At 40.4% G+C, this 22,890-nt stretch overlaps 1 protein-coding gene across 2 annotated transcripts in view; it reads left to right on the top strand.

Annotated features, from left to right (window-relative positions):
- The first annotated feature begins 1,806 nt into the window (after positions 1-1,806).
- SH3RF3 (SH3 domain containing ring finger 3) overlaps positions 1,807-22,890 on the top strand; it is a 571,324-nt gene continuing 550,240 nt past the window's right edge. For both annotated transcript variants that reach the window (XM_020965168.2, XM_020965166.2), the window contains exon 1: positions 1,807-4,338. In XM_020965168.2, the coding sequence (XP_020820827.1) occupies positions 3,730-4,338 (609 nt within the window). In that variant the 5' untranslated portion in view covers positions 1,807-3,729. The remainder of the gene's footprint in view (positions 4,339-22,890) is intronic.

Here is a 22,890-nt window from a genome sequence, read left to right as displayed (position 1 = left end):
GGAGTCAGGAGGACCTGAATTCAAATCCAGACTCAGACAGGTAACACTTACTAGCTGTGTGACTTGGAGCAAGTCACTTAACCCCATTGCCTCACCCAAAAAAAATGAAGTGAGAAGAATTGAGAGATCTTTGTGCATAGCAACAGCAGTGTTGTAATGATGATCAACCATGAAAGCCTTGGCTACTCTGATCAATACAATGATCTAAGACAATTAGAGAGGACTCGTGATGAAAAAATGTTATCCATCTCCAGAGAGAGAACTGATGAATTCTGAAGGCAGACTGAAGTATAATTTTCTTGCTTTTTTGGGAGTGATATGGCTAATATGGAAATGTATTTGCATGATTTCACATGTATAATTGATATCACTTTGCTTGCCTTCTCAGTGGATGGGAGAGGGGGTAGGAGGGAGAGAATTTGGAGCTCAAAATCTAAAAAGTAAAGAATGCTAAAAATATTTTTTTAAAAGAAAAGGTAAATGCATCATTGAAGTGAGGAAAGTAGGAAAGGCTGGGAGATGTGAGGTTACAATGAAGCATTTTCAGTCCAAGTGAGAATTGTTGTTTGTCCTTCCTTCTTGAAGAGGAAGGTGATGTCATGACTTATAAGTAAATTGGATTTATGTGAGGGAGGACTGTGCAAAATAAGCAGCCTCACTTTCTCCTCTGGAGCCATCTGGGTCCAGTGACAAAATATAGATGAGGACAACTGGAGATGTCCCCCTGGGAATGAGAGGGTGTAAAAGTAAAGAAGGCTGAGAATGGAGGCGAACTTGACTTTGGAATGGATCAAACAAAATAAGGCACCATGAAAGATAGATGTAGGGACTACAACAAGGAAAAGGAGATGGAGTGAATGTGTGAAAGGAAAAAAAATCATTAAATTTTTATTAGTTGTCAGGTTGGGAATTCCACACAATCATCAAGATGAGTCAGTCCCTTCACTTAAGGAGCTTATTCTAATAGAGGCAGACAACTCATATGTTAGAGTGGTGGCCAGGGAAGGGAGCGTCTAGAGAATCACAGGGCTACTGAGTTGATCCTTACAGAAGTCAATTGACTGACTCTTTCTAGGAACAATGATAATATAATAGTATTGATTTGATTATTGATGGACAGAGCAAGAGGTGGAAAGCAGAGGAGGAGGGGTATTGCAAGCAGACTTAGAAAAGATGGTAAGATGGCTGGGGTGAACAGAGGGGAGGGGATGTGAAGCATGGTCTATGGCTGTGTAGATATAGCGAGTTTAGTTGTTTGTCCACTCTAAGCTACATAAAGAAATAATACGGGCTTCCAAATGGGAGAGGTTGTTTAGTGATGGTTAGAATGATTTGTATACTTTGATTGTCAAAAATGGGAATTATAAAATCTTCACTTTCTCTCTAAGCCTCAGGTCCACCTTCCGTCTGTAAAATTCAAGAGTGGGACATGATCTCCAAGGTCATTTTCTAATTGTAGTGTCTTTTGGTTTATGAGAAATTTCCCCCTACACACAAAGAGAGTGTGACCTTCATGATCCAGGGTTATAATTTTCAGGGTGTGGCAGGTCCTAGCTTGCCCCCTCCCCCTTTTGAAAAATCCTGAAACTGAAGGTCCTTGGGATACTCTGACCTTGTGAAGATGCTGTGATCACTGCATAAGAGATAGACGTTCGTCCGGCCAGCCAAGAAGACTACAAATCTGAAAGTCAGTGGAGACAAATTCTGAATTTGGGACAGACTACCACCACGAGGGGGCAGCGCGCTGCAGGGAATTATCTTCTCTCCAGTTGGTAAGCAAACCTACCAAACTTCCCCAGCTTCTCCAGTTCCTCCCGTACGTATTTCCGTTGCTCTGACGCTCTCCTGAGCTAGGGGGTCGGGCAGGAGAAATCGATTCTTTCCCTCCCCCTATCCATTCCTCTTCTCTTACCCAAAGGGGAATTCGAGTAGGAGTGAAGAGGTGTTGCAGCGGGAGAAGGGAGGAGGCTTCCAAGATATCTCAATCACTGGAATTGCGTTCCCTTGGACGTGGGAGAGCACAGAGAGTTTCTCTGGCGATCACTTTCAGCCAGAGGAGGGGCAGTGTGTCCCTGCTGGGCGTTAAGAGGGCAGCAAGAGGGCACAGAGCCTTGAAGGATCTGCAGTTCTGCCGGAGGCCTTGCTCAAGCAGTTGCTGAAAAGGGTCGGGAGCCCGGAGGTCAAGTGCGTAACCGTAAACTGTCTTGGAGATTAGAGACGCGGCGAATTGCGCAGCTAGTGAGAACTTCAGGAATTTCTCCCTTCCAGTGCTTAGCACCAAGCTTAGCTGGAGCAGCCGTGACTGCTGCAGCAGCATCCCAGGGCATCTCTGTAGCTGTCAATCCTCCGGAGGAGCCGAGGGGAGAGAGAAGGCTTAGGATGCTCGAGAGAGTTATCGGTCTGGAATGATGCATCTTTTGCTCAGCCCGAGTATCTCCTAAAAACAAAACAAACAAACCCCAATCCCAACCGACTCCAGAGATGAAGAGGAGGATTCTGACAACACAAACCAAACTTTATGACCCCTTTCTGTTCAGATCAGCTTGACTGAATCCCTGAGTTCCACGGTAAATATCTTTCTACTTGGGGTGAGAACATGGTAATAGTCGATGGGAGAAAGAGAGACTATCAGTGGTGAGAAGACAGACGTGAAGTGTTCCCCCCCCCCTTCCTTTTTCACGACTCCGGAAGGATTATATAAGGTGGATCACGGGCTGCCACCAGTCAGCTAGAGGGAAGAACAAATTACTGTATTGAGAGGTGGATTTTTGCCCTTTCCCTTAACCTCCTCTCGTCTTGTGTGCCCAGCATCCTGCAGTGAAGGTGACTGACCTCCCTGCCAGTTTGTTTCAGTCCTCGCTTGTAGTGCACTTTTTTTTTCCTGGAGGAAAAGGGAGGATCCAGCTAACGCGAGGAGCTCCCGGGAGGGAGGCGACAGGGACCTGCGATCAGGTGTTGGGGAGCCCCATGGAGAAGCCGCGGAGGCGGTACTGTTTGGCAGGGCTGCGGTGGGGAAGCTCTGACAAAGCTCCTGAGACTCCTCTGGTCTTGCAGGTTCAGCTGCTGCTGCCGTTTGCTTTCTCACTTTCCTCGGTCTGAAGGCTACATCGCTGGCTCCCTGGGCCCCCACTGAACCTTTGGAGCCCACTAAGTCAAGTCTTGCCCTCGCTTGACCGATTTTACCCTCTGCGCCCCACCCACCCGTGGACACGCGTGGGAGAGACAGGTGTAGCACATCTTATCCTAATGCCTGCCTGCCCCCTGCGGGGAGGACAGCTGATTTGCTCGGGAGGCCCAGGGACTTGGGAGGGAGGGGGTCTGGAGATCTAGCTGCAAGGCAGGGTGAGATTTTGGCTTGGAACCGGGTACGAATTGGTTCCCCAGAGAGCGCCTAACTCCTGAAGCCCGTCCGAAGGGCTGTTTCTGCGCCACTTTTTCATTGCTGCTCCTGTAGCCTTCGGGACCCAGCGCATTTAGGAAGAGGGGAGGTGGTGACATCACGTCCAGAGATCGAGGGAGGGAGCTGGAAAACTCCCCCTTCCCCATTGCTCTTCATTCCTAGCGTTTCCTGGCTACACCCGCTGTTAATTTGTGGATGAAGTTGGTTGGGTCCTCTCTTCCGCGTCTCCCCTGGAGGGTGGCTGCCCTGATGCCTCCTGCCAGCGGCAGGCCCACAGTACCGGGGACTTAGGGCTGCTGCGTTCCCTGCAGCCACCACCACCGGACTCCATGCTCCTAGGAGCGTCTTGGTTGTGCGCTTCCAAAGCCGCTGCGGCGCAGAGCGAAGGAGAAGAGGAAAGGCAAGGCGAGAGGAGGAGGAGGCGAGTAGCAGCAGCAGCAGCAGCAGCAGCAGAAGAGATGGACGAGTCCTCCTTGCTGGATTTGCTGGAGTGCTCGGTGTGCTTGGAACGTCTGGACACTACTGCCAAGGTGCTCCCGTGCCAACATACCTTCTGCCGCCGCTGTCTAGAGAGTATCGTCTGCTCTCGCCACGAGCTGCGCTGCCCCGAGTGTCGCATCCTGGTGGGCTGTGGGGTGGACGAACTGCCCGCCAACATCCTGCTAGTCAGGCTGCTGGATGGCATCCGCCAGAGACCCCGAGGCAGCGGCGGGGGAGGTGGGAGCAGCAGCTGCAGCAGCAACGGGAATAGCCCCACGGCCAGAGGTCATGGTCCTACCCCAGCTGGAGGGGGTGGAGGAGGTGGAGGCAATGCCCCGGGGTCTCCAGCCTATCACCCAGCCGCCGCCGCAGCAGCCGCCACGATCTCCGGGGGCACCAGCGCCGCCGCCAGTCTTCGAGAGCTGGCAGCAGCCAGCAGGAGCGCCCTCCTGGGAAAGGTGGGTACCTACCGCTATCGAACAACGAAGTGCCTTGGGTTGGTAGGAGTAGAAAAGGGCTCAAGAAACGCGAACAGCATGTGGCGTGGGCTCCTTTACGTGTTCTCTCACTACCCCTTCCCCGCCTCCCGCCACTTTCTCCTCTGTGGTTTGCTTTTCCTGGGAGTTCTCTAAATATTTCTCTATTCCACTCCCCCCTCTCCCCCAAGTCTTAACTCCTGGACCATGTCATTTATAGGCTTCTGAAATTTTTGCAACTGCTTTTTCTGACCTGCTCCCCATTACTCCCTTAGCCCCCTTCTATATAGCCCCAACCACCTGTGCTTGGAAGTATCTCTTCAGGGACACACAGACTAAAACCACCCCCCCCTTCCCTTTTGCTCATGTTTCACCTGTCCTCAATGCTCCAGTATCCCACTTTACCGGGTTTATAATTCCCTGCCCAGCTACATTCCTTGAACATTCCATCAATTTTGTGCACTCCCCGCCCCCTCGCGTGGGTTCTGTCCACACCTCAGCCCTTTGGGAGTCATCCCCTCACTTCATATTCTCACTACTGAAACCTTCAGACTAAATAAAGCCATTGTTCTTTGGAATGAGGAGTGAATAAAGTTTTTCTCTCGAGGTCCTCCCCCCTCTTTGATGCGGGGGTATGCCTCAGCCGTTTGTGTTTCTACATGGGGAGAAAGTGACTGTCCCGGGCAGTCGGTTTGGTTGAAACAAAGTAAGTCAAAATCCTCTTTGGAGCGAAGGGAAAGAGTTAACAGTCAAGTGACCAAAGGAGCCCTTTTGGCTGAGCCCTTGACTGGACTTGGCAGCATCTGTCAGGAAGCGATTGTCTTATTCATAGCTCTTAGCAGGGCAAGGTTTGCATTCCCACATGGGTCGTTAGTCTGGGTTTGTGCGGCTTTCGCTGCTTCTAGTTTTTAGCCAATGGGCCATCTCTTTCACAGCTTCTGTGATCTGGTTTCAGAATCTTTTAGGTCTAGTGATTGTTTAGCCTCATCCTTTTTTCAGTGGCACCCAGTGGGAGTCCTGTGAAGGGCAAGACTGTGTCATGCTGATTAAGTGAGAAGCAACCTGTACTGGATATTTTAAATGGGGAGACTAATTCTATAATCCATTTTTAAGGTTAAAAAAACAGGTTCAACATCAATAGGTTGAAAACATAGTTTTATTTTGCTCATATAAGCTGAGCTAATCTCTTTTTTTTCCTGAGAAATTGATATGTAAGGGAGATTTTGATTTAAATAAATCATAAACATGTTATAACATTGTTGAAATGTTATGAAATCATATAATACAATGAAATTACTGAAATAAGAAACCTTTGCCCTGACATTCCAATTGGATTGATATATGCTGTTCAAAATGGTTGGCCACATTTTAGAGAATGTTTAGAAATGCCATTCTCTTCATACTGCCAATTATAGCTCTTTTTAGTAGACCTTTTTAGTAGACTGTTGTCTAAAGCAGAATAAAGACAATGTTCAGTTTTTTTTAAATGATAAAGCCAGCTCCAAACTCCACATGGGAGTAGAGCCATAGTGTATTATTGTTTAACCTAGTAACTTGTGAAAAATGGGTATGCAGTTTACTTCTCAAAGGAAGCACTTATCATTAAGCAATATCTCCAAAATGCCATAACTTTTGGAGACACATTTTATTCTATTTTCAAACCTTTTGGGACACTCGGTCTGGAGCATTTTTTTGTTTGGTTTTTAAGGAAAATGATGCATGTTTCCCACTGGGTGATAACTTTGGTAAATATTTACAGTGACTTTACATGAATTCTCCTTGAACAGAACTTTTGATATAAGGCCTCTGAGATGTGGAAGGTCACTGTCATAGAGATTCACCTGTAATTTTATAGTTTTTCCATCCTTTAGGTTTCATTCTGGGTAATTTTGAAGTCAGTAGAGTCAGAATGATTAGAGTGGGATTTTTATTAACTGGGGTTGTAAGCTTTTTTACAGGGGTCTATCTAGTTTGAATGTTGCACAGTATTTTTTGCAGTTCATAATATTATTTCACATCTGTTCTCTCTTTCTGATTTTCAGAGCAAAATTATGAGATAGCCATGGTAGATACTATCCCTATTTTACAGGAAAACCAAGACTTGGAAGTCAAATGACTTACTTAAGGTGAAATAGTTAGTTAGTAGAAGAGCTGGGACTAGAGCCACATTTTCTGACCCCTAATTGAGTGCTACTCTCTAATATGTGGCCTTTGCTTGTTAAATATTCTATGACTTATTAAACAACAACAAAAATAACTCACCAGTTCTTTATCCCCAGGCCCACTTTAAAGGTACCATAGCTGAATTCTGTTCAAAGCTTGACTTTAAGACTAATTGCTCAGGAATTTAGGTGGTATTTTTCACCCATACCTAGATGTTAACAGTGAAAAGGGGGTGGGGGGTGGGGAGAAAAGGGTTATATTCTGTCCCTATTTATCCAGAAGAATGATCTTCACAGTGAAAGGTATAAAACAAAGTTTTCATCCTTTAGTTAAAAGGTAGTTGAAGCCTAGGACGAGTGAGGAGATAGTAAAAGAAGCACTAATGGTCAACAAGCATTTATTAAATACCTTCTGATCACCTGTTTGGAATAAAGTATATCAGATCAATCTGCAAGAGTGACCAGAAGTGATTGCTGAATCAGTATTTGAGGAATCCTGGAAGATTGGAGAGGTGCCCAGTAGTGGAGATGTTCAAATGTTTCCTGATTTTTTTTTAAGAAAGTGGGTGTATTCTATAAAATGCAAACTAATGGGTTTAACATCTATCCATCCCCAACAAAGTTCTAGAACAACTTATCTGTTTATGGTTTGTAGGCATTTGGTGATCACTAGAAACCTGCAAAGATTTATTAAGAACAAATAAATCTTGCCAGTTAACCTCATTTGCTTTGTTGACAGGTTGGTATTTCTGATATGAATAGGGAAATGTATTAGACCTTCATTTAGCCAGACATTTGGCACAACTTTCTCTCAATATTCTTGTAGATGGCGCATAAAATGTTAATTGGATGGCTGTATATTTAGCTTGGTCCATAACTGGCTGAATGGCCAGACAAAAAAAGTATCAGTTAAAGAATTAATAGAAACCTGGAAGGGGCGTTTTGATGGCTTGCCTAAGGCCTGTCTGCAGGTCTATTCCGTGTTCCATTTGTATCAGTGACTTGGATGGAAACATAGGTAACATGCCTTTTAAACTTGGAGATGACATAATGGGAGGATTGGCTCATTTGTTGAAACACAGTTTCAGGATCTTTACTGTTCTCTCTCTTTTTTTTTAAAGGCAATTGGAGTTAAGTGACTTGCCCAGGGTCACACAGCTAGTAAGTCTCAAGTGAGGTCAAATTTGAACTCAGGTCCTCCTGACTTCAGGGCTGGTACTCTATCCATTTTGCCACCTAGCTGCCCCAATCTTCACTGTTCTCAAAGACCCATGCCTAAAGCCTAATTTAAAATGAATTTATTCTAAGGAAAGGCTAGTACCTAGAGTGAAAAAGGCAAATATAATCAGTAAATATGTAACTAAATAGTAATTCATATAAAAAAAGAGAGAATTTGGTTTGATTAGAAATTTGAATATAAGAATAAGGCCTTCTGAAAAGCTATTATAATTTTAGACTGCATTAATAAATATACCATCCAGATCAAGGCTATTACTATTAGTAGTCCCCACTATAGTCTGAATTGGTCAGATTACATCTGTATTGCTGAGTTAAGGTTAGTGAACCATATTTTGAGAGGGACATCAACAAAGTGGAGTATAACCAGTATGGTGATGGATATGGAAAAGATGCTGAATGAGAAACCAAAATTCAGAAACTTGGATAGAACATAGTAGCTATCTTCACATTCTTGAAGGGTTATTATGTGGGAGTGAGCTTAGAATTTTCTGCATCATTCCAGAGGGCAGAACCTGGACTAATGGATGGAAATTATAAAGAGGTAGATTTTAGCTCAATAGGAAGAATTTTGTAATAATTAAAGTTGTGTAGAAGTGGAATGGGCTATTGAGGGGAGGTATTAAGTTCACAATCATTGGAGATGTTTAATTGGTGGCTAACACTTAATGGAACATTGATTATAAAATTCATGCTTTGGTTAATGAGTTGGAAGGGACTATAAAGGTCACCTAGTCTAACGCTAAGATTCTATGACTCTAACCTCATCTACTAATCAGAGTTTTATCCAGAAATTTTAAAATATAAGTAAACTTGTTTATTCAAGGTTTGATTTTGGTCCCCAGTAATAGCCTGCTGGCATTATAGAAACACATAATCTTGCTTTGTTAGCCTTGTCAATTTATGTGCTGTGGGAACTCTGTAAACATAAGGGATTATTATTTATTAAGCAGTCCTGTAAATTTGGCAGGTAAAGGACTTTAGCAGGAAGTCACTTTTGCATTCAAATCAGCAAATATTTGAGTGCTTCCTATGTGTAAGGCCCTTTAAGCAGGTTTCTTTGTACTTTATTGTACATAAAATCACATTGAATCCTGTGGCAAAACTATATGGAGCCTCATGTTGTTTAACAAGGCTCATCATTGTGAGATTGAAAACCATCCTAATAACTTGTTACTAAATAATTTTCATATTTGTTTCAAAAGGATGCTGTGAGCTAGCTTAAGTGTCAATTCCAAACCATAGCAGGTTTTCTAATCAAGAGAGTCATGAGAATGGGAATGAGAATGGGAAAACATTCACAGTTGAAATAATATAATAAACATAAACACTACTTTTTATGATGTCAAGTAGACTCTGCTCTAGTGGTTTTTTTTTGTTAATGTAGATAAGAGATGCTGTATGTCAAGGATGAGAGCTCTGTTTAAATGGATCAATTTGAAAAAGCCAAATTCTGTCTTGGAACCTGGAAGTGAATTATCTCATTGTTTAGTCATTGTAAACTGAAGGACAAATAGCTTAATTAAGATCTGAGTTGAGTAGAAGGAAAATGGCTAGGAAGGCCCAACCCAAACACCCTGAAGGAGAGGGGGAATCCCTAAGCACTTATTTCAAGACAAGTGATTCTATATTCTTTGAAAACTCCATATTGGTCATTTTGAGCACATTGGATGATAAACAACAGTATATGTCAGTGTTAGCCCTGGGGCATGTGTCTTAACTTTTCTGGGCCCCTATTTCCTCATTCTAAGAGTAATATTCTAGTCCTAGGTAGAGGCTAGCTTGGAATTTCCACAGTCTCTTCAAATTTGAAAGTTCTATTATTTTGTAACACAAATCTTTAGAAGGTATTGCTTAAAAATCAGTCTCTTTTAAGAATATTTTCTCAAGATCTTCAAAGATTCCAAGTCTCAGAACCCATCTAGTCCAGCCTTACCTAATCAAGAATCCTACCTACAACCTCCTCAGTACTAAGTCATCATCTTTGCTTTTGCTTGAAACTCTACCGAGGGGGAGCCTTCTATTTCTTGAGATAGCCCACTGGAAGGGAGGGGGAAAGGAACAAATGTTTATTAAGGCTTACTATGTGCCAGGTACTGTGCTAAGTGTTTTGCAATATTTGATCCTCACAACAACCCTGGGAGGTGGGAGCTATTATTATGTCCATTTCATTGTTGGGGAAACTGAGTCAGGCAGAGATTAATTGACTTGCCCAGGGTCTCACAGCCAGAAAATATTGGAGATGAGATTTGAACTCTGGTCTTTCTGACTCCAGGCTCAGTGCTATATGCATGCCAACTAACCGCTATTAGGATAGACCTAAGTAGTAGGAAATTTTTCTTTGTATCAAGCCTAAATCCGAATCTCTATAATTTCCATGCTTTGATCTTAGTTCTGCCCTTTGGGAGTTAGAACTTATCTTAACAGACATGAAGTCGAGTTTGCTCTTGTGAAGTTGAGACTGATAGTTATAGAGGAGCTTATTTGTGGCCAGAAAAGTTGGTCATTGGTGCAAATAAAGACAACCAAAATCATGGATATGATGGCTAATTAATTTGGCTCACGTCTCTTAAAAGAGTGCTTTACATGCACTATCTCATTTGATCCTCACAATGGCCCTGGGTGCCAGGTGCTATTATTACTGCTTCATTTTATAGACATGGAAACTGAGGCTGAGAGTGGTTAAATGACATGCTTTCCTTCTATCTCACCCAGTGCCTAACACAAAACATTATTGAATTTACCAAGTATTTGATAAATGTTTATTGAATTAATGAATATGTATTAGAGGAAATAGCCAGAAAATGGGCATAGCTCAACATATACTCAATTCAAAGCCTATTGCAGATGGCTTAGTAGAGTTATTTTTTGTACATAATGTTGGAAACTTTTAGGTAAGCTTGAAGGTTAATAATATTTTGCCTTTCTTTTGGATTCAAAGTCTGGCCGTGAGTAGTAACTGTGGATTAGCTTAGGCTAATAAGAGTCCATATAGAGTACTACCCTGAACCTGTTGCTTTCCTTTTTTTGTCTTAGCCTTTGAAACCTGCCCAATGCTCCTGATCTCTAGAAGGTTCATCAAAATGATAGAAGTTTAAACTAATCTGCTTGAGATAAAAGCAGGAGAGGAAAAGAGTCCTGCCCAGGGTTGCTGACAGAGTTGGTTGGCAAGCCCCCAGTACAAACGAAGTACAGCACCTTTAATCTGTATGAGACAATAACTAGTCCACAAGTACATAGAATTAGGCTTTTTCATGGTGTGATTGTGCAGAGTAGAATTATATGCTAATTGTTTTTACATTCTAGCTGTTCACAGTAGTCCTCCTGGCTTTGCGGAGCTTGATAAAATTGTGCCTAAATTATACACTTACTTCAACCGCATGCTATATCAATTCAATCTCTACTTAATCTTTTCCTGATATTATCATGATGGGGTGGGGTGGAGTGCAGTATTTGAAATAAAACATCAGTAAGATTTTGGTTGTGGGGGGAAATGTTTTCTTTTTTTTTTCTGTAGCTTCTCTTGCCAACTAGAGGTCAGTTTTATCAGATTTTCTGTTGCTTGGAAGAGTTTCAGTTACTGAATTAGAAATGTGTGTTTGATGTTTATACTATTAGAATTTTAATTAACCTTAAAAGAAAAGGCTAACAGGGAAGGTGTTGGTAGCAGAGTACGCTTTAAAAATATATACATTTACATGCCATATTTGTGGAGATTCCTTAACTGATTGAGTTGAGTCACAGTTGGAAAGAAAATGCTGTCACAGTTTGAATTTTATATAGAAGTGGTTGCTTTATCCTTTTGGGCAAAAATCTTATACCTTAATGCCTTATGAATATTTAATGGTAGAATTGCCCTTATAAGTAAACTAAACCTGGTCCAAAAGAGAATTGTTTCAGTTATTTCTTTCAAATGTATTTATACTTAGCAGCTGATGTGGTGGTTATCTGTTTGAATGGGATATTTTGGTTTTGTCTAATGGATGTGTGTGAGCTCATATATGTACTTAAGTGAAGTACAGCTAGCTGTAAGAGAGTGGGAAAAAGGGAGAGGGAGGAGAATAATAACACTTTAAATGAGAGAAGAAGCTTAAATGACTTTTTCAACCAATAGAGCATTCCCAGTAAGAAATGAACACTGTGCATACATCAGAATTCAAGTTTAAAATGCATATTCAAAGTAACTCAGACTTGTTCTCTTCTACTCCCTTTATGAAATAGGGTAAGAAGAAGATTGGATTCTTGCTATATTACTAAAGAAAAATTTATTAGAAAGGTGTTTATTCTTTGAAAATTTCTGGCTGCATTCGCTATATAGATATCTCTGTATATCTGTATTTTAGGAATTGTCATATTAATATGTTAGGAATTTTGCATTTATGGTGAAAATTCATATTTTAGAAAAAATAGAATTGGATTGATTTAGCACTGTGTCTGAGCAAGCAACATTAGTTTCTTGTTTGCTTTTTTATTTTGTTTCTTCAGTATCTAAAAGGCATTAACAGTTTTTTTCGTAAACCTAGATCATTTTTATATCACATAAAGCTTGATAGGAGTTGTATTGAAAATGAAGCATAAACTACCTGTTTTGATATTTAAGTGCTTTCAAAGAACATGTTGACTCCATTGCTTATTACTTGGGAGGCATGAAGGGAATGACACCAGTCCCCCATGTAGGTGTTCACAGCTTTTTTTTGTACATTGTATGAATCTGATTTCACTTAAGGGTTACCTCCAGGGTACAGCCTCCACATGCCATTTTACCAGGAAACATAAGAATTTTAACCAGTATGCACAGAGAAACAACTGAGTTCAAATGTATGGAGAACCACTTCTTTAGCATTCTAAGATCCCAGGAGTATCAGCAATAGTTCTTAGAATTTGTCATTTGGTTTCTGAATCCCAAGGAAGAACCTTTATTGTTGCTTTGAGGAGAATAGGGTTCTGACAGTAAGGGAGAAAGCATGCTCATGTGGTTGGAGGTGAAATGTTATGATCACAGACTCAATTATCTATTGACAGCTATTGCTTTACTGAGACTAATGATCATTCTTGTGCGGCTAGTCTTTCAAATATTCCTTTTTATTTGAAGATTGAACCAGAATACGGGAAGGTTGATATTTTACACTCTTGTTATTCTAGTGGGACCTAGGGACTCTTCAATTGGTATTCAGTTCTAATAGTATCTTTAATTTATGTTGCACCTATCCTAAGTATAAAGTACATTCATATAAGTGCATACATTCATAGATAGGGCAGGTTACTGCATTCATATCTTTGTATATGGAGACAGTGAAAACCTAAGAGCTCAAATCACTTGCCTAAAGTCACCATTGTCATTGATAGACCCAGGGCTAGAACACAGGCTTTTGGATTCTTAGTTTATCCATTTATCCACTGGATAATATTGCTTGAAAAAAAAAAACCTTTTAGTTTCTGAATGTAACATTCAGGAGTTAAAATGATTACATATTAATCTTTACTTTGAGATCCTCAGAGAGTTTATCAAATGATGCCATTGGAGTAGCTGATTATAAAGGTAATGAAATATATGGAAAGAAGTACTTTGGCTAATGCAAAAATCTCATGTGATCCTCAGCTTCCATTGGCTTTGTATGTCCAGATGCTCGCAGAACACTTCAGCACAATGGACAGTAGCAGCCCTTTGTAGGATGAAAGATGGCCCAAGAAGTATTGGGCATATGTCATGATATCTCAGTAACTAACTTCTTTGTGTAGTTTTCATTCCTGTCTCATGTTTATAATAGTTTTGAACTTAGTTCTGACTTTGGCTAAAGTTGGCACATTTTGTTTGTACAACTTACCTAGATATTTGATTTTGGTACAATGGAAATACACTGAAGCTGTAATCAGAGGACATGAGTTCAAATCCTGACTCCAGTACTTACTGTATGATCTCAGGAAAGCCACCACATCTTTCTGGGGCACAGTTTCCTCATCTATAAATTGAGCAGATTTGAATGATGACTTAGAAGATTCCTCCCAGCTTTAAAAATGCTGTGATCCTACTCTTTTATATTCTTGGAGACCTCACTGCAAGATCTTTCTAAATCTCTGATATTTAAAACAAATAGTCACACACATTTTACTATTGTGAATGAGCACTAAAACATTAAAGCAAATTGTCGAGCTAAAATTTCAGTTCAGCTCCTTTCTCATGTAATTCTTGGTCTCTGTGGCCCACCTATTAGTGATGCCAGTCTTACATGGTTAGTTTAGACACTGAGCTTAATTTGCCTTTTGACATGAATGTGTTTTCAATTTCAATAATACTTAACAATATATCATTTAAATAGGAATATGATTATCTGCTCTGGAACTTACTGGATGGGTAACCTTTTACAAGTCACTTAATCTCTTTAAGCCTGAATTTCCTTATCTGTGAAAAAGGGACAATGATTGTAATACTTGCCCCATAGGGTTGTTGCAAAGATCCAATAAAATAATATAAAGTGATTTGCAAACTTATAAGCTCTGCATAAATACCTACATACCTTTTTGGAACCTGTAGTACTGTTTTCTTTGTAGCTTATTTTATGTTGATATTCTTTCTGTAGCCAAGAACACAAATAGAAGAATTACGTGAGCATTTTTTTTGTGTTTTCTTGGAGCTCAGTTAATTACTTCTTTCAAAATTCCATGATATCATTAAAAGAAGCTATAATATATTCTTGGATTCAGTTAAATTTGGGATTCCATTATTGATGCTGTAAGGTATAGATGCCAAAGCTAAATTTACAGGAACATAAGTTTGTTCCATATTGCTTAAAATTCACTATCCAACTAGGTATTTTGTGGGGAATGTTTATACTACCTAACAAGTATTGTTTTGGTGATCTTGGATAGACATAAACCAGGATCTCTGAAAACATAGTTAGGAAACCTAATAAACTATTTGCTAGCCAGTATTCTACATCTCTCTTCCCTTTCTTGGACAAACTTTTTGAAAAGGTTGTTTACTCTATGTACTATCATCTCATATCTTCTCATTATCTTCTAAATCCTACCTTTACCTCTTTTCCTACCTTTCACATTAATCATGTTCACATGCTTTATGGTCCAGGGAACTTGCTGTTTGTGCCCTATACATGATGCCTTACCTCACGCAACTAAACTATTACCTCTAAAGATACCGATGATCCATTAATTGCAAAATTAGGGATAACCTTTGCTCAGTCCTCATGCTTCTTGATCTTTCTGCCATATTTGACAATATTGAGCAATTTTTCTTCCAGGAGACTTTCTCCCCTCTGGATTTCTCATGACATTATTTTCTTCTGGTTTCCCTACCTGTCTCGACTATTCCTTCTTGGTCATCTTGGTTGGAATGTACTCCATGTCATGTCCACTCCCTAGAGCCATGCTCCCAAGATTCTTTTACTTAGTGCCTTCATCAGCTCTAATGGGTGCAAGTATAGTCTCTATGCAAATGAATTCCAGATCGGTATATCTAGCCCTATGCTGTCTCTTAAGCTGTGGCCCTGCATCATTATTTGCCTAGTAGACCTTTCAAATGGGGTGTCTTACAAGCATCTAAAACTCAAAATATCCAAAACAGAATTCATATCTCCCTCCTTTCCACTAAGCCACCCCAATTCTAAACATCCCAATTGCTGCCAAGGGTAACACCATTCTTCTGGTCACAGAGGTTCTCAACTTTGGTGTCATCTTTGGCTCTTCCCTCACATTCATCCCACATTTCCAAGCCAATGTCAAATCTTGCCAATATCTCTCACATCTTTCCCTTTCTGTTTGTATGCCATAACCCTAGTTGAGATATTCATCACCTCTCACTTAGACTATTGAAATAGCTTCATAATTGATTTCCCTGCCACAAGTCTCTCCCCACTCCAATACATCCTCTATATAGCTGCAAAAGTGCTTTTCCTAAAACATAGTTCTGATCTTGTTATACCAGCTCCTCCCAGCCTGTCTTTTCCCCTGCAATTCAATAAACTACATTGGCTCCTTATTACCTCTAGGACCAAATACAAATATAAACCTGTGTAAGGAATTTTAAGCGCTTTACCTACCTACCTTTACCTCTTTTCCTACCTTTCACATTAATCATGTTCACATGCTTTATGGTCCAGGGAACTTGCTGTTTGTGCCCTATACATGATGCCTCACCTCTTATTTCTGTTCCTTTGCAATGACTGACCTCTGTGACTGGAATTTGTTTCATCTTCACCTCTGTGTCTTAAATTCGCTGGTTTCCCTTGAAATTCAGCTCAAGTTCTCCCTTCTACATTAACCTGGTTTAATTTTCTCATCAATTTCTAAGGACCATTTTCCCCAATGCACTTTGTGTTCATTTTGTATATATTCCATATATACTTATTTATACGCATGTTGGAATTGCAAGCTCCTTAAGGTCAGGGACTGTTTTGCTTTTGTCTTTGTATCCTTGACACTTAGCACATCTCCTGGTACACAGTCAGTGCTTAATAAATGCCTCTAGATGAACTACTTGGAGATTGTCATCTGTAGAGATTTTTACCAGAATAGTGATTAGTAGATCGAAAGAATCTTTTACAAGTTCATATTTGCATTCCAAGGTTAGACAAAACTAACCATTGTTCTGTGACTAAAAATCCATGCAGCTTATTGACCATAGATGGTTTCTCATAAAAATATTAAAATTGCTGATGCCTTGCCCAGATAATAAGGCCCCAGTGATATGGACTTAGTCAATAGGATATTTTCTGTTTAAACCAAAGACTGCTTGTTGTTTTTGTCATTTCGTAGTTCAATTAAATGACTAGATTGCCTTTAAAAAAAAGCTTATGAGTTGATGTAAACAGTACCCCTTCTGTCACTGATATCAGCAGTGTTCAGACATTCACCCCATATTTCACATGTCCTTTGTGTGGAGTGATTTTTGCTTAGATTGCCTTTATGTAGACGTGTTCTTTTTCCAAACTTCAGCAATTTCTTGCCTTTGATGTAGGAGTTGTCTGAATTTTCTTTTCTTCTTTCCAATGAATTGTATGTGATCCTTACATGGTGACTGTGGAGGTGGTTAATATTAATTGCAATTCATTTTCTTGATATCCCCAAAATAGACGTTGCCTCTTTTTTTTTTCCCGATGATTTCTACTGGTCTTAATCTGTATAGCATCTAGAGAAATGATAGTATTTACTTACCAGATCCCAGGACTTAATGGCCACTTTCTCACTATAATTAAGGTATTAGAGGGAAAGAGGAAGCCCTTTTGTGCATAAAGGAAGAAGAGGAGGCTAGGTTGCATGGTGGAGAGATTGGTGGTGGTCTTAGAATTAAAACTCTGTCTCAGACACTTGTTAGCTGTGTGACCCTGGGCAAGTCATTTAACCTCCATCTGCCTCAGTTTTCTCATTTATAAAATAACACCTTTCAGAGCTGTTGTGAAGAAAAAATGAGACAGTGTTTGTAAGGCACTTTGCAAACCTTAAATTATATAATAATAAATTATATTTATAATAATTATGATTATGATAATATTATTACCTAATAATGCTATTATGACAATCAGTATTACTCTATCAGATATAGTCCCCAGTGAAATGAAAAATGCCCTGGTCACCACTAATTAGGCATGCTTTGCCTGCTCAGCAGCTAGAAGAAAAGAGGTTTTATAAATACATAATAAATTTATATAAGAATCCCTCCTTGGTGGGTGACAGGAGAACAAGGGAGCTTTCCAAATAGGTTATGGGGAGGTAGTAGTATCCACAGTGAAGTATGGATTCACTTCAGGAAAGAAATTGTTAATGCCTAGCTATGTGACTACGGGCAAGTGACTTGACATCTCTGACCTTCAATTTCCTCATCTGCAAAATATGGATGATAATTTCTATAGTATTTATCTTTCAGAGCTATTCTGAGGCTCAAAGGAGGAAACATTAGAGGGCTGTATAAATGATGAGGAGGAGCCTCACGATTTACAAAATTCGTGATAGACCATGGGCCAGCTTTTGTCTCCTTCGTACCAGCTCACCAATGAACACACATCTTTCACAACCAAATCAACGCTGCAGCCCATCCAAACTGGCATCTTTCAGCTCTTTTAGTTGCCTCTGTTCTGCTCTGTGCCTATATCCATTTCTGTTTCCCCAAGCTGTTGCCGGTGCTCTTTCTTCAGTATTCCCTTCTGTGGGCTGTGTGTTTTCTTGACAATTGCTGGTTTGTTGGCCCTTCAAGGTTTTGATCAGCTGGCTTTGTGTTTCACAACAGCCACAGTTAGTCATCATCTCTGTCCTGCTTCCCAGTGGTCTCAGTTTAGTGATGGAAGGCATTCAGGTTTATTATGCACATACGTGCTTAAAAAATCTGAGGGAGAGGGGAAGCTCTATTGGAAAAACCCTGTATGCCACTTACATTTAAAAATAGTTTCTAGATGGTTTACAGGTAAAGCCAGGTTGCTGGTTACTCTTTTTAATATCTCTTAATGTAGTCTATAGACTTGAGGGGCAGATGCATTGGTTTTAAAATTAATTTATGTAAATATTTGAGTTCAGAGTCCCATGCTTTATAGATTCACCCCTTTTAAAATTTCCCACTGTGTCTGTCAAACCTGAATAGTTCTGATATAAAAAAAGAATTGATGCCCTTGATCCTTACTTTATCTCCCCATCCCTTCTCCATCACTTAGGATCCAGCCTCTAGTAGAAAGATTCTTCTTTTTCTGTTCTGAGGAGTCGGGCATCTGGTAATTTAATAGCTTTCTGATTCCAGCAGTGGGAACTGGCACATATGAGGCCTTTCTCTGGAAGGCAAATTTAGCAACTGAAAGGAGACTTTTAAATGAGATGCTTATCAGAGGATTAGGCCCATTATCAAGACACTGGGTTGTTCTTTTGGGTTTAGAACTCCAGATCTGGTTACATCTGAATAGTGGTTTAATTTAGCATGGATCCAAAAGCCTGGTTAGTGAACACCGGACTTGTCTCCCTGCAGTTTTCCTGTCTAAGTTTTGCTTGATTCACCTAGTAAATAATTCAGACTTGTGGTCTGAATATTCACTTGTGTGTGTATATGTGGATCAGTTCAGTAAATAAGAAAAGGTTGCTTACCAAGGGGTACTGGAGTTGAAGAATCTTCAAGGTAGCTGATTATGAAAATGGAAGTTGTAACATTGACAGACATTGGGAAAAATGTCAGTAACATCAGTAGATATAAAAAATTCTGGTTGGGTCTGTGGAGTCTTGGCTCTTAGCACAAGTAATAAATATCTTCCCAGTCCCTCGGGTTCACAACCTAGGTGTTATCCTTGCTTCTTCCCTGTCTTTCACCTACCCAACCCTACCCCCTATCCAATTTGTTTGCCAAAGCTTGTCAATTTCACTGTTATGTGGTGCAAGCCCTCATTACCTCACAATTGCAAGATTACAATAGACTGCTGGTGGATCTGCCTACCTTCTCTCCCCACTCCAAATCAACGTCCATTTAGCTATCAAGGTGATTTCCCTAAAGTTCAGATTCAACCAAGTCACCCCTTACTTAATAAACTCTAGAGGTTGTCTGCTGTCTCCAGGATCAAATGCAAAATCCTCTGGTGTTCAAAGCCCTTCATAACCCCCTCCTTCTTTTCCATCTTTCTTTACACCTTACCCCCCACCCTGTACTCTTTCGTGGACTCCTGGTTGTTCCATAAACAAGACGCTCCATCTCTCAGCTCTGGTTACTTTCCTTGGCTGTTCCCCATCCCTGGAATGTTCTCCTCTCTCATCTCCACCTACTGGCTTCCTTTAAGTCCCAACTAAAATCCCATCTTCCACAAGTGGCCTTTCCTAATCCCTTTTAGTCCCAGGGTCTTTCTCTTTCTCTCTTAATTATGTCCTATTTACCTATGTATAACTTCTTTGTATATATTTCTTTGATTTCTCCCCCATTAGATTGTAAGCTCCTTGAGGGCAAGGATTGCTTTTTGCTGTTATTTTGTCTCCCTAGTGCTTAGCACAGTGTTGTTGCTGTTTGGTCATTTCAGTTGTGTCCAACCCTTTGTGACCCATTTTGGGCAAGATACTGGAATGCTTTGCCATTTCCTTCTCCAGTTCATTTTTATAGATGAGAAACTGAGGCAAACAGCGTCCAGGGTCACTAAGCTAGCAAGTGTCTCAGGTTGGATTTGAACTCAGGAAGATGAGTCTTTCTGGTTCCAAACCCAGTGCTTTATCCACTGTGCCACTTAGCTGCCCCAAAGCAGCCTGGTAGTAGTAGATGATTAATGAATGTTTATTGATTGAGTGAATGAATGAATAATGCATTTATCAAGTGCTTACTATGTGCAAAGCATGTTCTAAGCACTGGGAGTACAAATAGAAAAGTGAGACAGTTTGAGGAATTTGTAATACCCAAAAAAGGTTGTGGGCTGAAAATATAAATAGGTTTTAGAAGGTTGAGATTACTATCTATTAGGTTTCTGACAGGTCATTAAAGAGATGAGAAGTTAGTTAGGAATGGGAAGGTGGATATTGTCTTAGAAAGAGCATTGGAACCAGAAGACCTGGGTTGAATCCTGGGTCTAACCCTTAAGAACTAGCTATATAGCTTTGGGGAACTTCGGCTTATCTGTCCAATGGTGATTAAAATCTGCACCATTGAGGTGCATAAAGAAATCAGTTGGTGATCATTTGCCAAGCATTTCTGGCCAAGTACTTGCTATGTGCCAGGCACTGTGTAAAGTGCTGAGGTCGCAAAGAAAAAGTGAAACAAACGGTTCCCGACCCAAAGGAGCTTACATTCTATTGCAGGAGACAAATTTTGTGCATAGATACAAATTAAAGATGAAATAATTAGGAGGAGCCCAGTTGGAAGAAGAAAGGCTTGGTGTAGAAGGGAGTTTGAGGTATGCCTTGAAGGAAATGAGGGGTTCTGTGGGGCAGAGTTGAGAAAGAAGGGCATTCCAGGCAAGGGAGTGCCCTGTGTCAGGGAAATGTGAACTGGTGGTTTCTTGAGATATAATCTTAGCCTTATGAAGAGTAACCATATGCATAACAACAAAGAGGCTACTGTAGCATAGGAAGTAGAGTGCTCTACTTGGAGTCACAAGACATGGCTCTGAATGAAGAATGCCTTTTCCCAGGCATTTAATGGCGGAGGGCCCTGAGCAAATAGTGCGACCTCCCCAAGCACCAGTTTCATCATCTGTAAAATGGGAATAGTAATAGCATCTACCTCACTGGTTTGCTTTGAGAATCAAATGAGACAAACCCTAAGGTTTTGTATAAATGTGAGCTTTTATTATTAACCTATTCCCTGTTGCTTTTAGGATACCATCAGACTCCACTGAAAGGCTTCCATTAGAATGTAAGCTCTCAGTGGTCACATACTTTAATTTTTGTCTTTGTTTCCCTACGGGTTTACCACGATGCTAATAGATAATAAGCACTTAATGCATGCTTATTGACCCTCCTTTATTACCTGCCTACCTATTCAGCTTACTCATGTCTTTTCCTTCTCTTCTTTTTGCTACTGTCTCCCCTACATGCAGCCAAACCATAGGTAGAGGAGGAAATGGGTTATTTCATGCCTGAAGAGTGGGCCACTGAAAACCTTTCTCCATTCTTAGCTATGAAGGCCACAGAGCTGATGTTGATGAAGTATAGGAGGGGAAGGTTAAAGGGGAAATTGGTATTATCAGAAGATACTTACAGACCTTTAAAAATGAGCCTGCAAGCATTTATTGAATGACTACCAAATTTTCCTGGTAGAGTTTCCTTGTTTAGACTTTCTTTTCCCAATCGTCTTGGAGGGAATCAAAGAGAAAAGTATTCTTTTATTTCTGGGGGAGAATAATGAAAGCACATGTTCAAATGTGAACAGTCTTGCCCTCATTCCTTTCCCTGAGAGATTTTTGTTTTATGAACATTATTATATACTTTCAGTTGATTATGCATTGCTGAGAAGAAGTCACGTGGCAATGTGGAGCATTTCTTAAGCACCTATTACATGCCAGAAAGTGTATTAATGAATGGAAACGTTAAGAAAAGCAACAACAACAACAAACACAGCATATTTGGACCCAGACCACCTGAGATCAAATCCTAGCTCTCCTGATTAATACTAGTACATGTGTGTGGGCTTTGACAAGCATCTCTTTCATCAGTTGTGAAATAAGGGAGTTGGATTTGTTCATCGTTAAGGTTTCTTTTTAGCCATAAACTCTATTAAAATTCTGCATTATTGTTTAAAAAATTGGGTCTGTGACAGCTTTTATGTTGTGAAGGAATGGCCCCCATCAGCAATGTTAACATTACTTGTGCCAAGCAAAGCTGTTATTACTGAATAGTAAATTTATTGCACTGTTTGTACCATATTGTGGCCCAAAAGAAAACTATATATATATATATATATATATATATATATATATATATATATTGCCATCTGCTGCCTGGTCAACAGATCTGGTGATAAGTCAACACTTCAGTGAATTATTTTGGAGTACTAAACATAGTATTGTATATGGTCCAAAGGAAAAATGCCTATAAATGGTGCAGGATGGATAGTTGGAATGAATCACAGACAGTCCTAGTTTGTTTTATTTTTCAAAACAAAAAACTAAACAACACAAAAGTAGTTACTGCCAATCAAGGGGTATTTCAAACTATGTCTTTATTTGTAGGTTCAGTAAGAGGGTAATTTAGTCATTGTTTGTAATGTGAATTTAAGAAGTGGGAGGAGATGGGAAAGAGGAAAGGGAGAGGAGAAAAGGAGAGGTCTAGAGACAGAGAGAGACAGAGGCAAGGAAAACTCTAGAGACAGAGAAAGTGAAACAGAGTTCTAGAGAGAGAAATAGAAGTCTAGAGACAGAAGGAAGGAGAGCTCTAGAGACAGAGACAGAGAGGTCTAGAGACACACAGAGAGACAGAGAAAGAAGGAAGGAGAGAGATCCACAGACCAGACAGAAAGAGGCCTAGAGAGGGAGAGGAACAAGCAGAGAGACAGACAGATAAACGGGGGGGGAGAGAGAGAGAGAGAGAGAGAGAGAGAGAGAAGAAAGAGTGAGAGAAGAAAGAGTTATATGCTAGTAATTTAAAACCTATAGCTGTAATAGGGATCAGATATTACTCACCTAGCCAGATTTATCTTTCACTAAACATAAATGGCATTTCTTGCTCTTAAATATTGATA

Source organism: Phascolarctos cinereus, unplaced genomic scaffold (assembly GCF_003287225.1).
Source record: "Phascolarctos cinereus isolate Bilbo 61053 unplaced genomic scaffold, phaCin_HiC Scaffold_7;HRSCAF=346, whole genome shotgun sequence".
Classification (NCBI taxonomy): domain Eukaryota; kingdom Metazoa; phylum Chordata; class Mammalia; order Diprotodontia; family Phascolarctidae; genus Phascolarctos; species Phascolarctos cinereus.
This window is presented reverse-complemented; position numbering and strand designations above follow the sequence as displayed.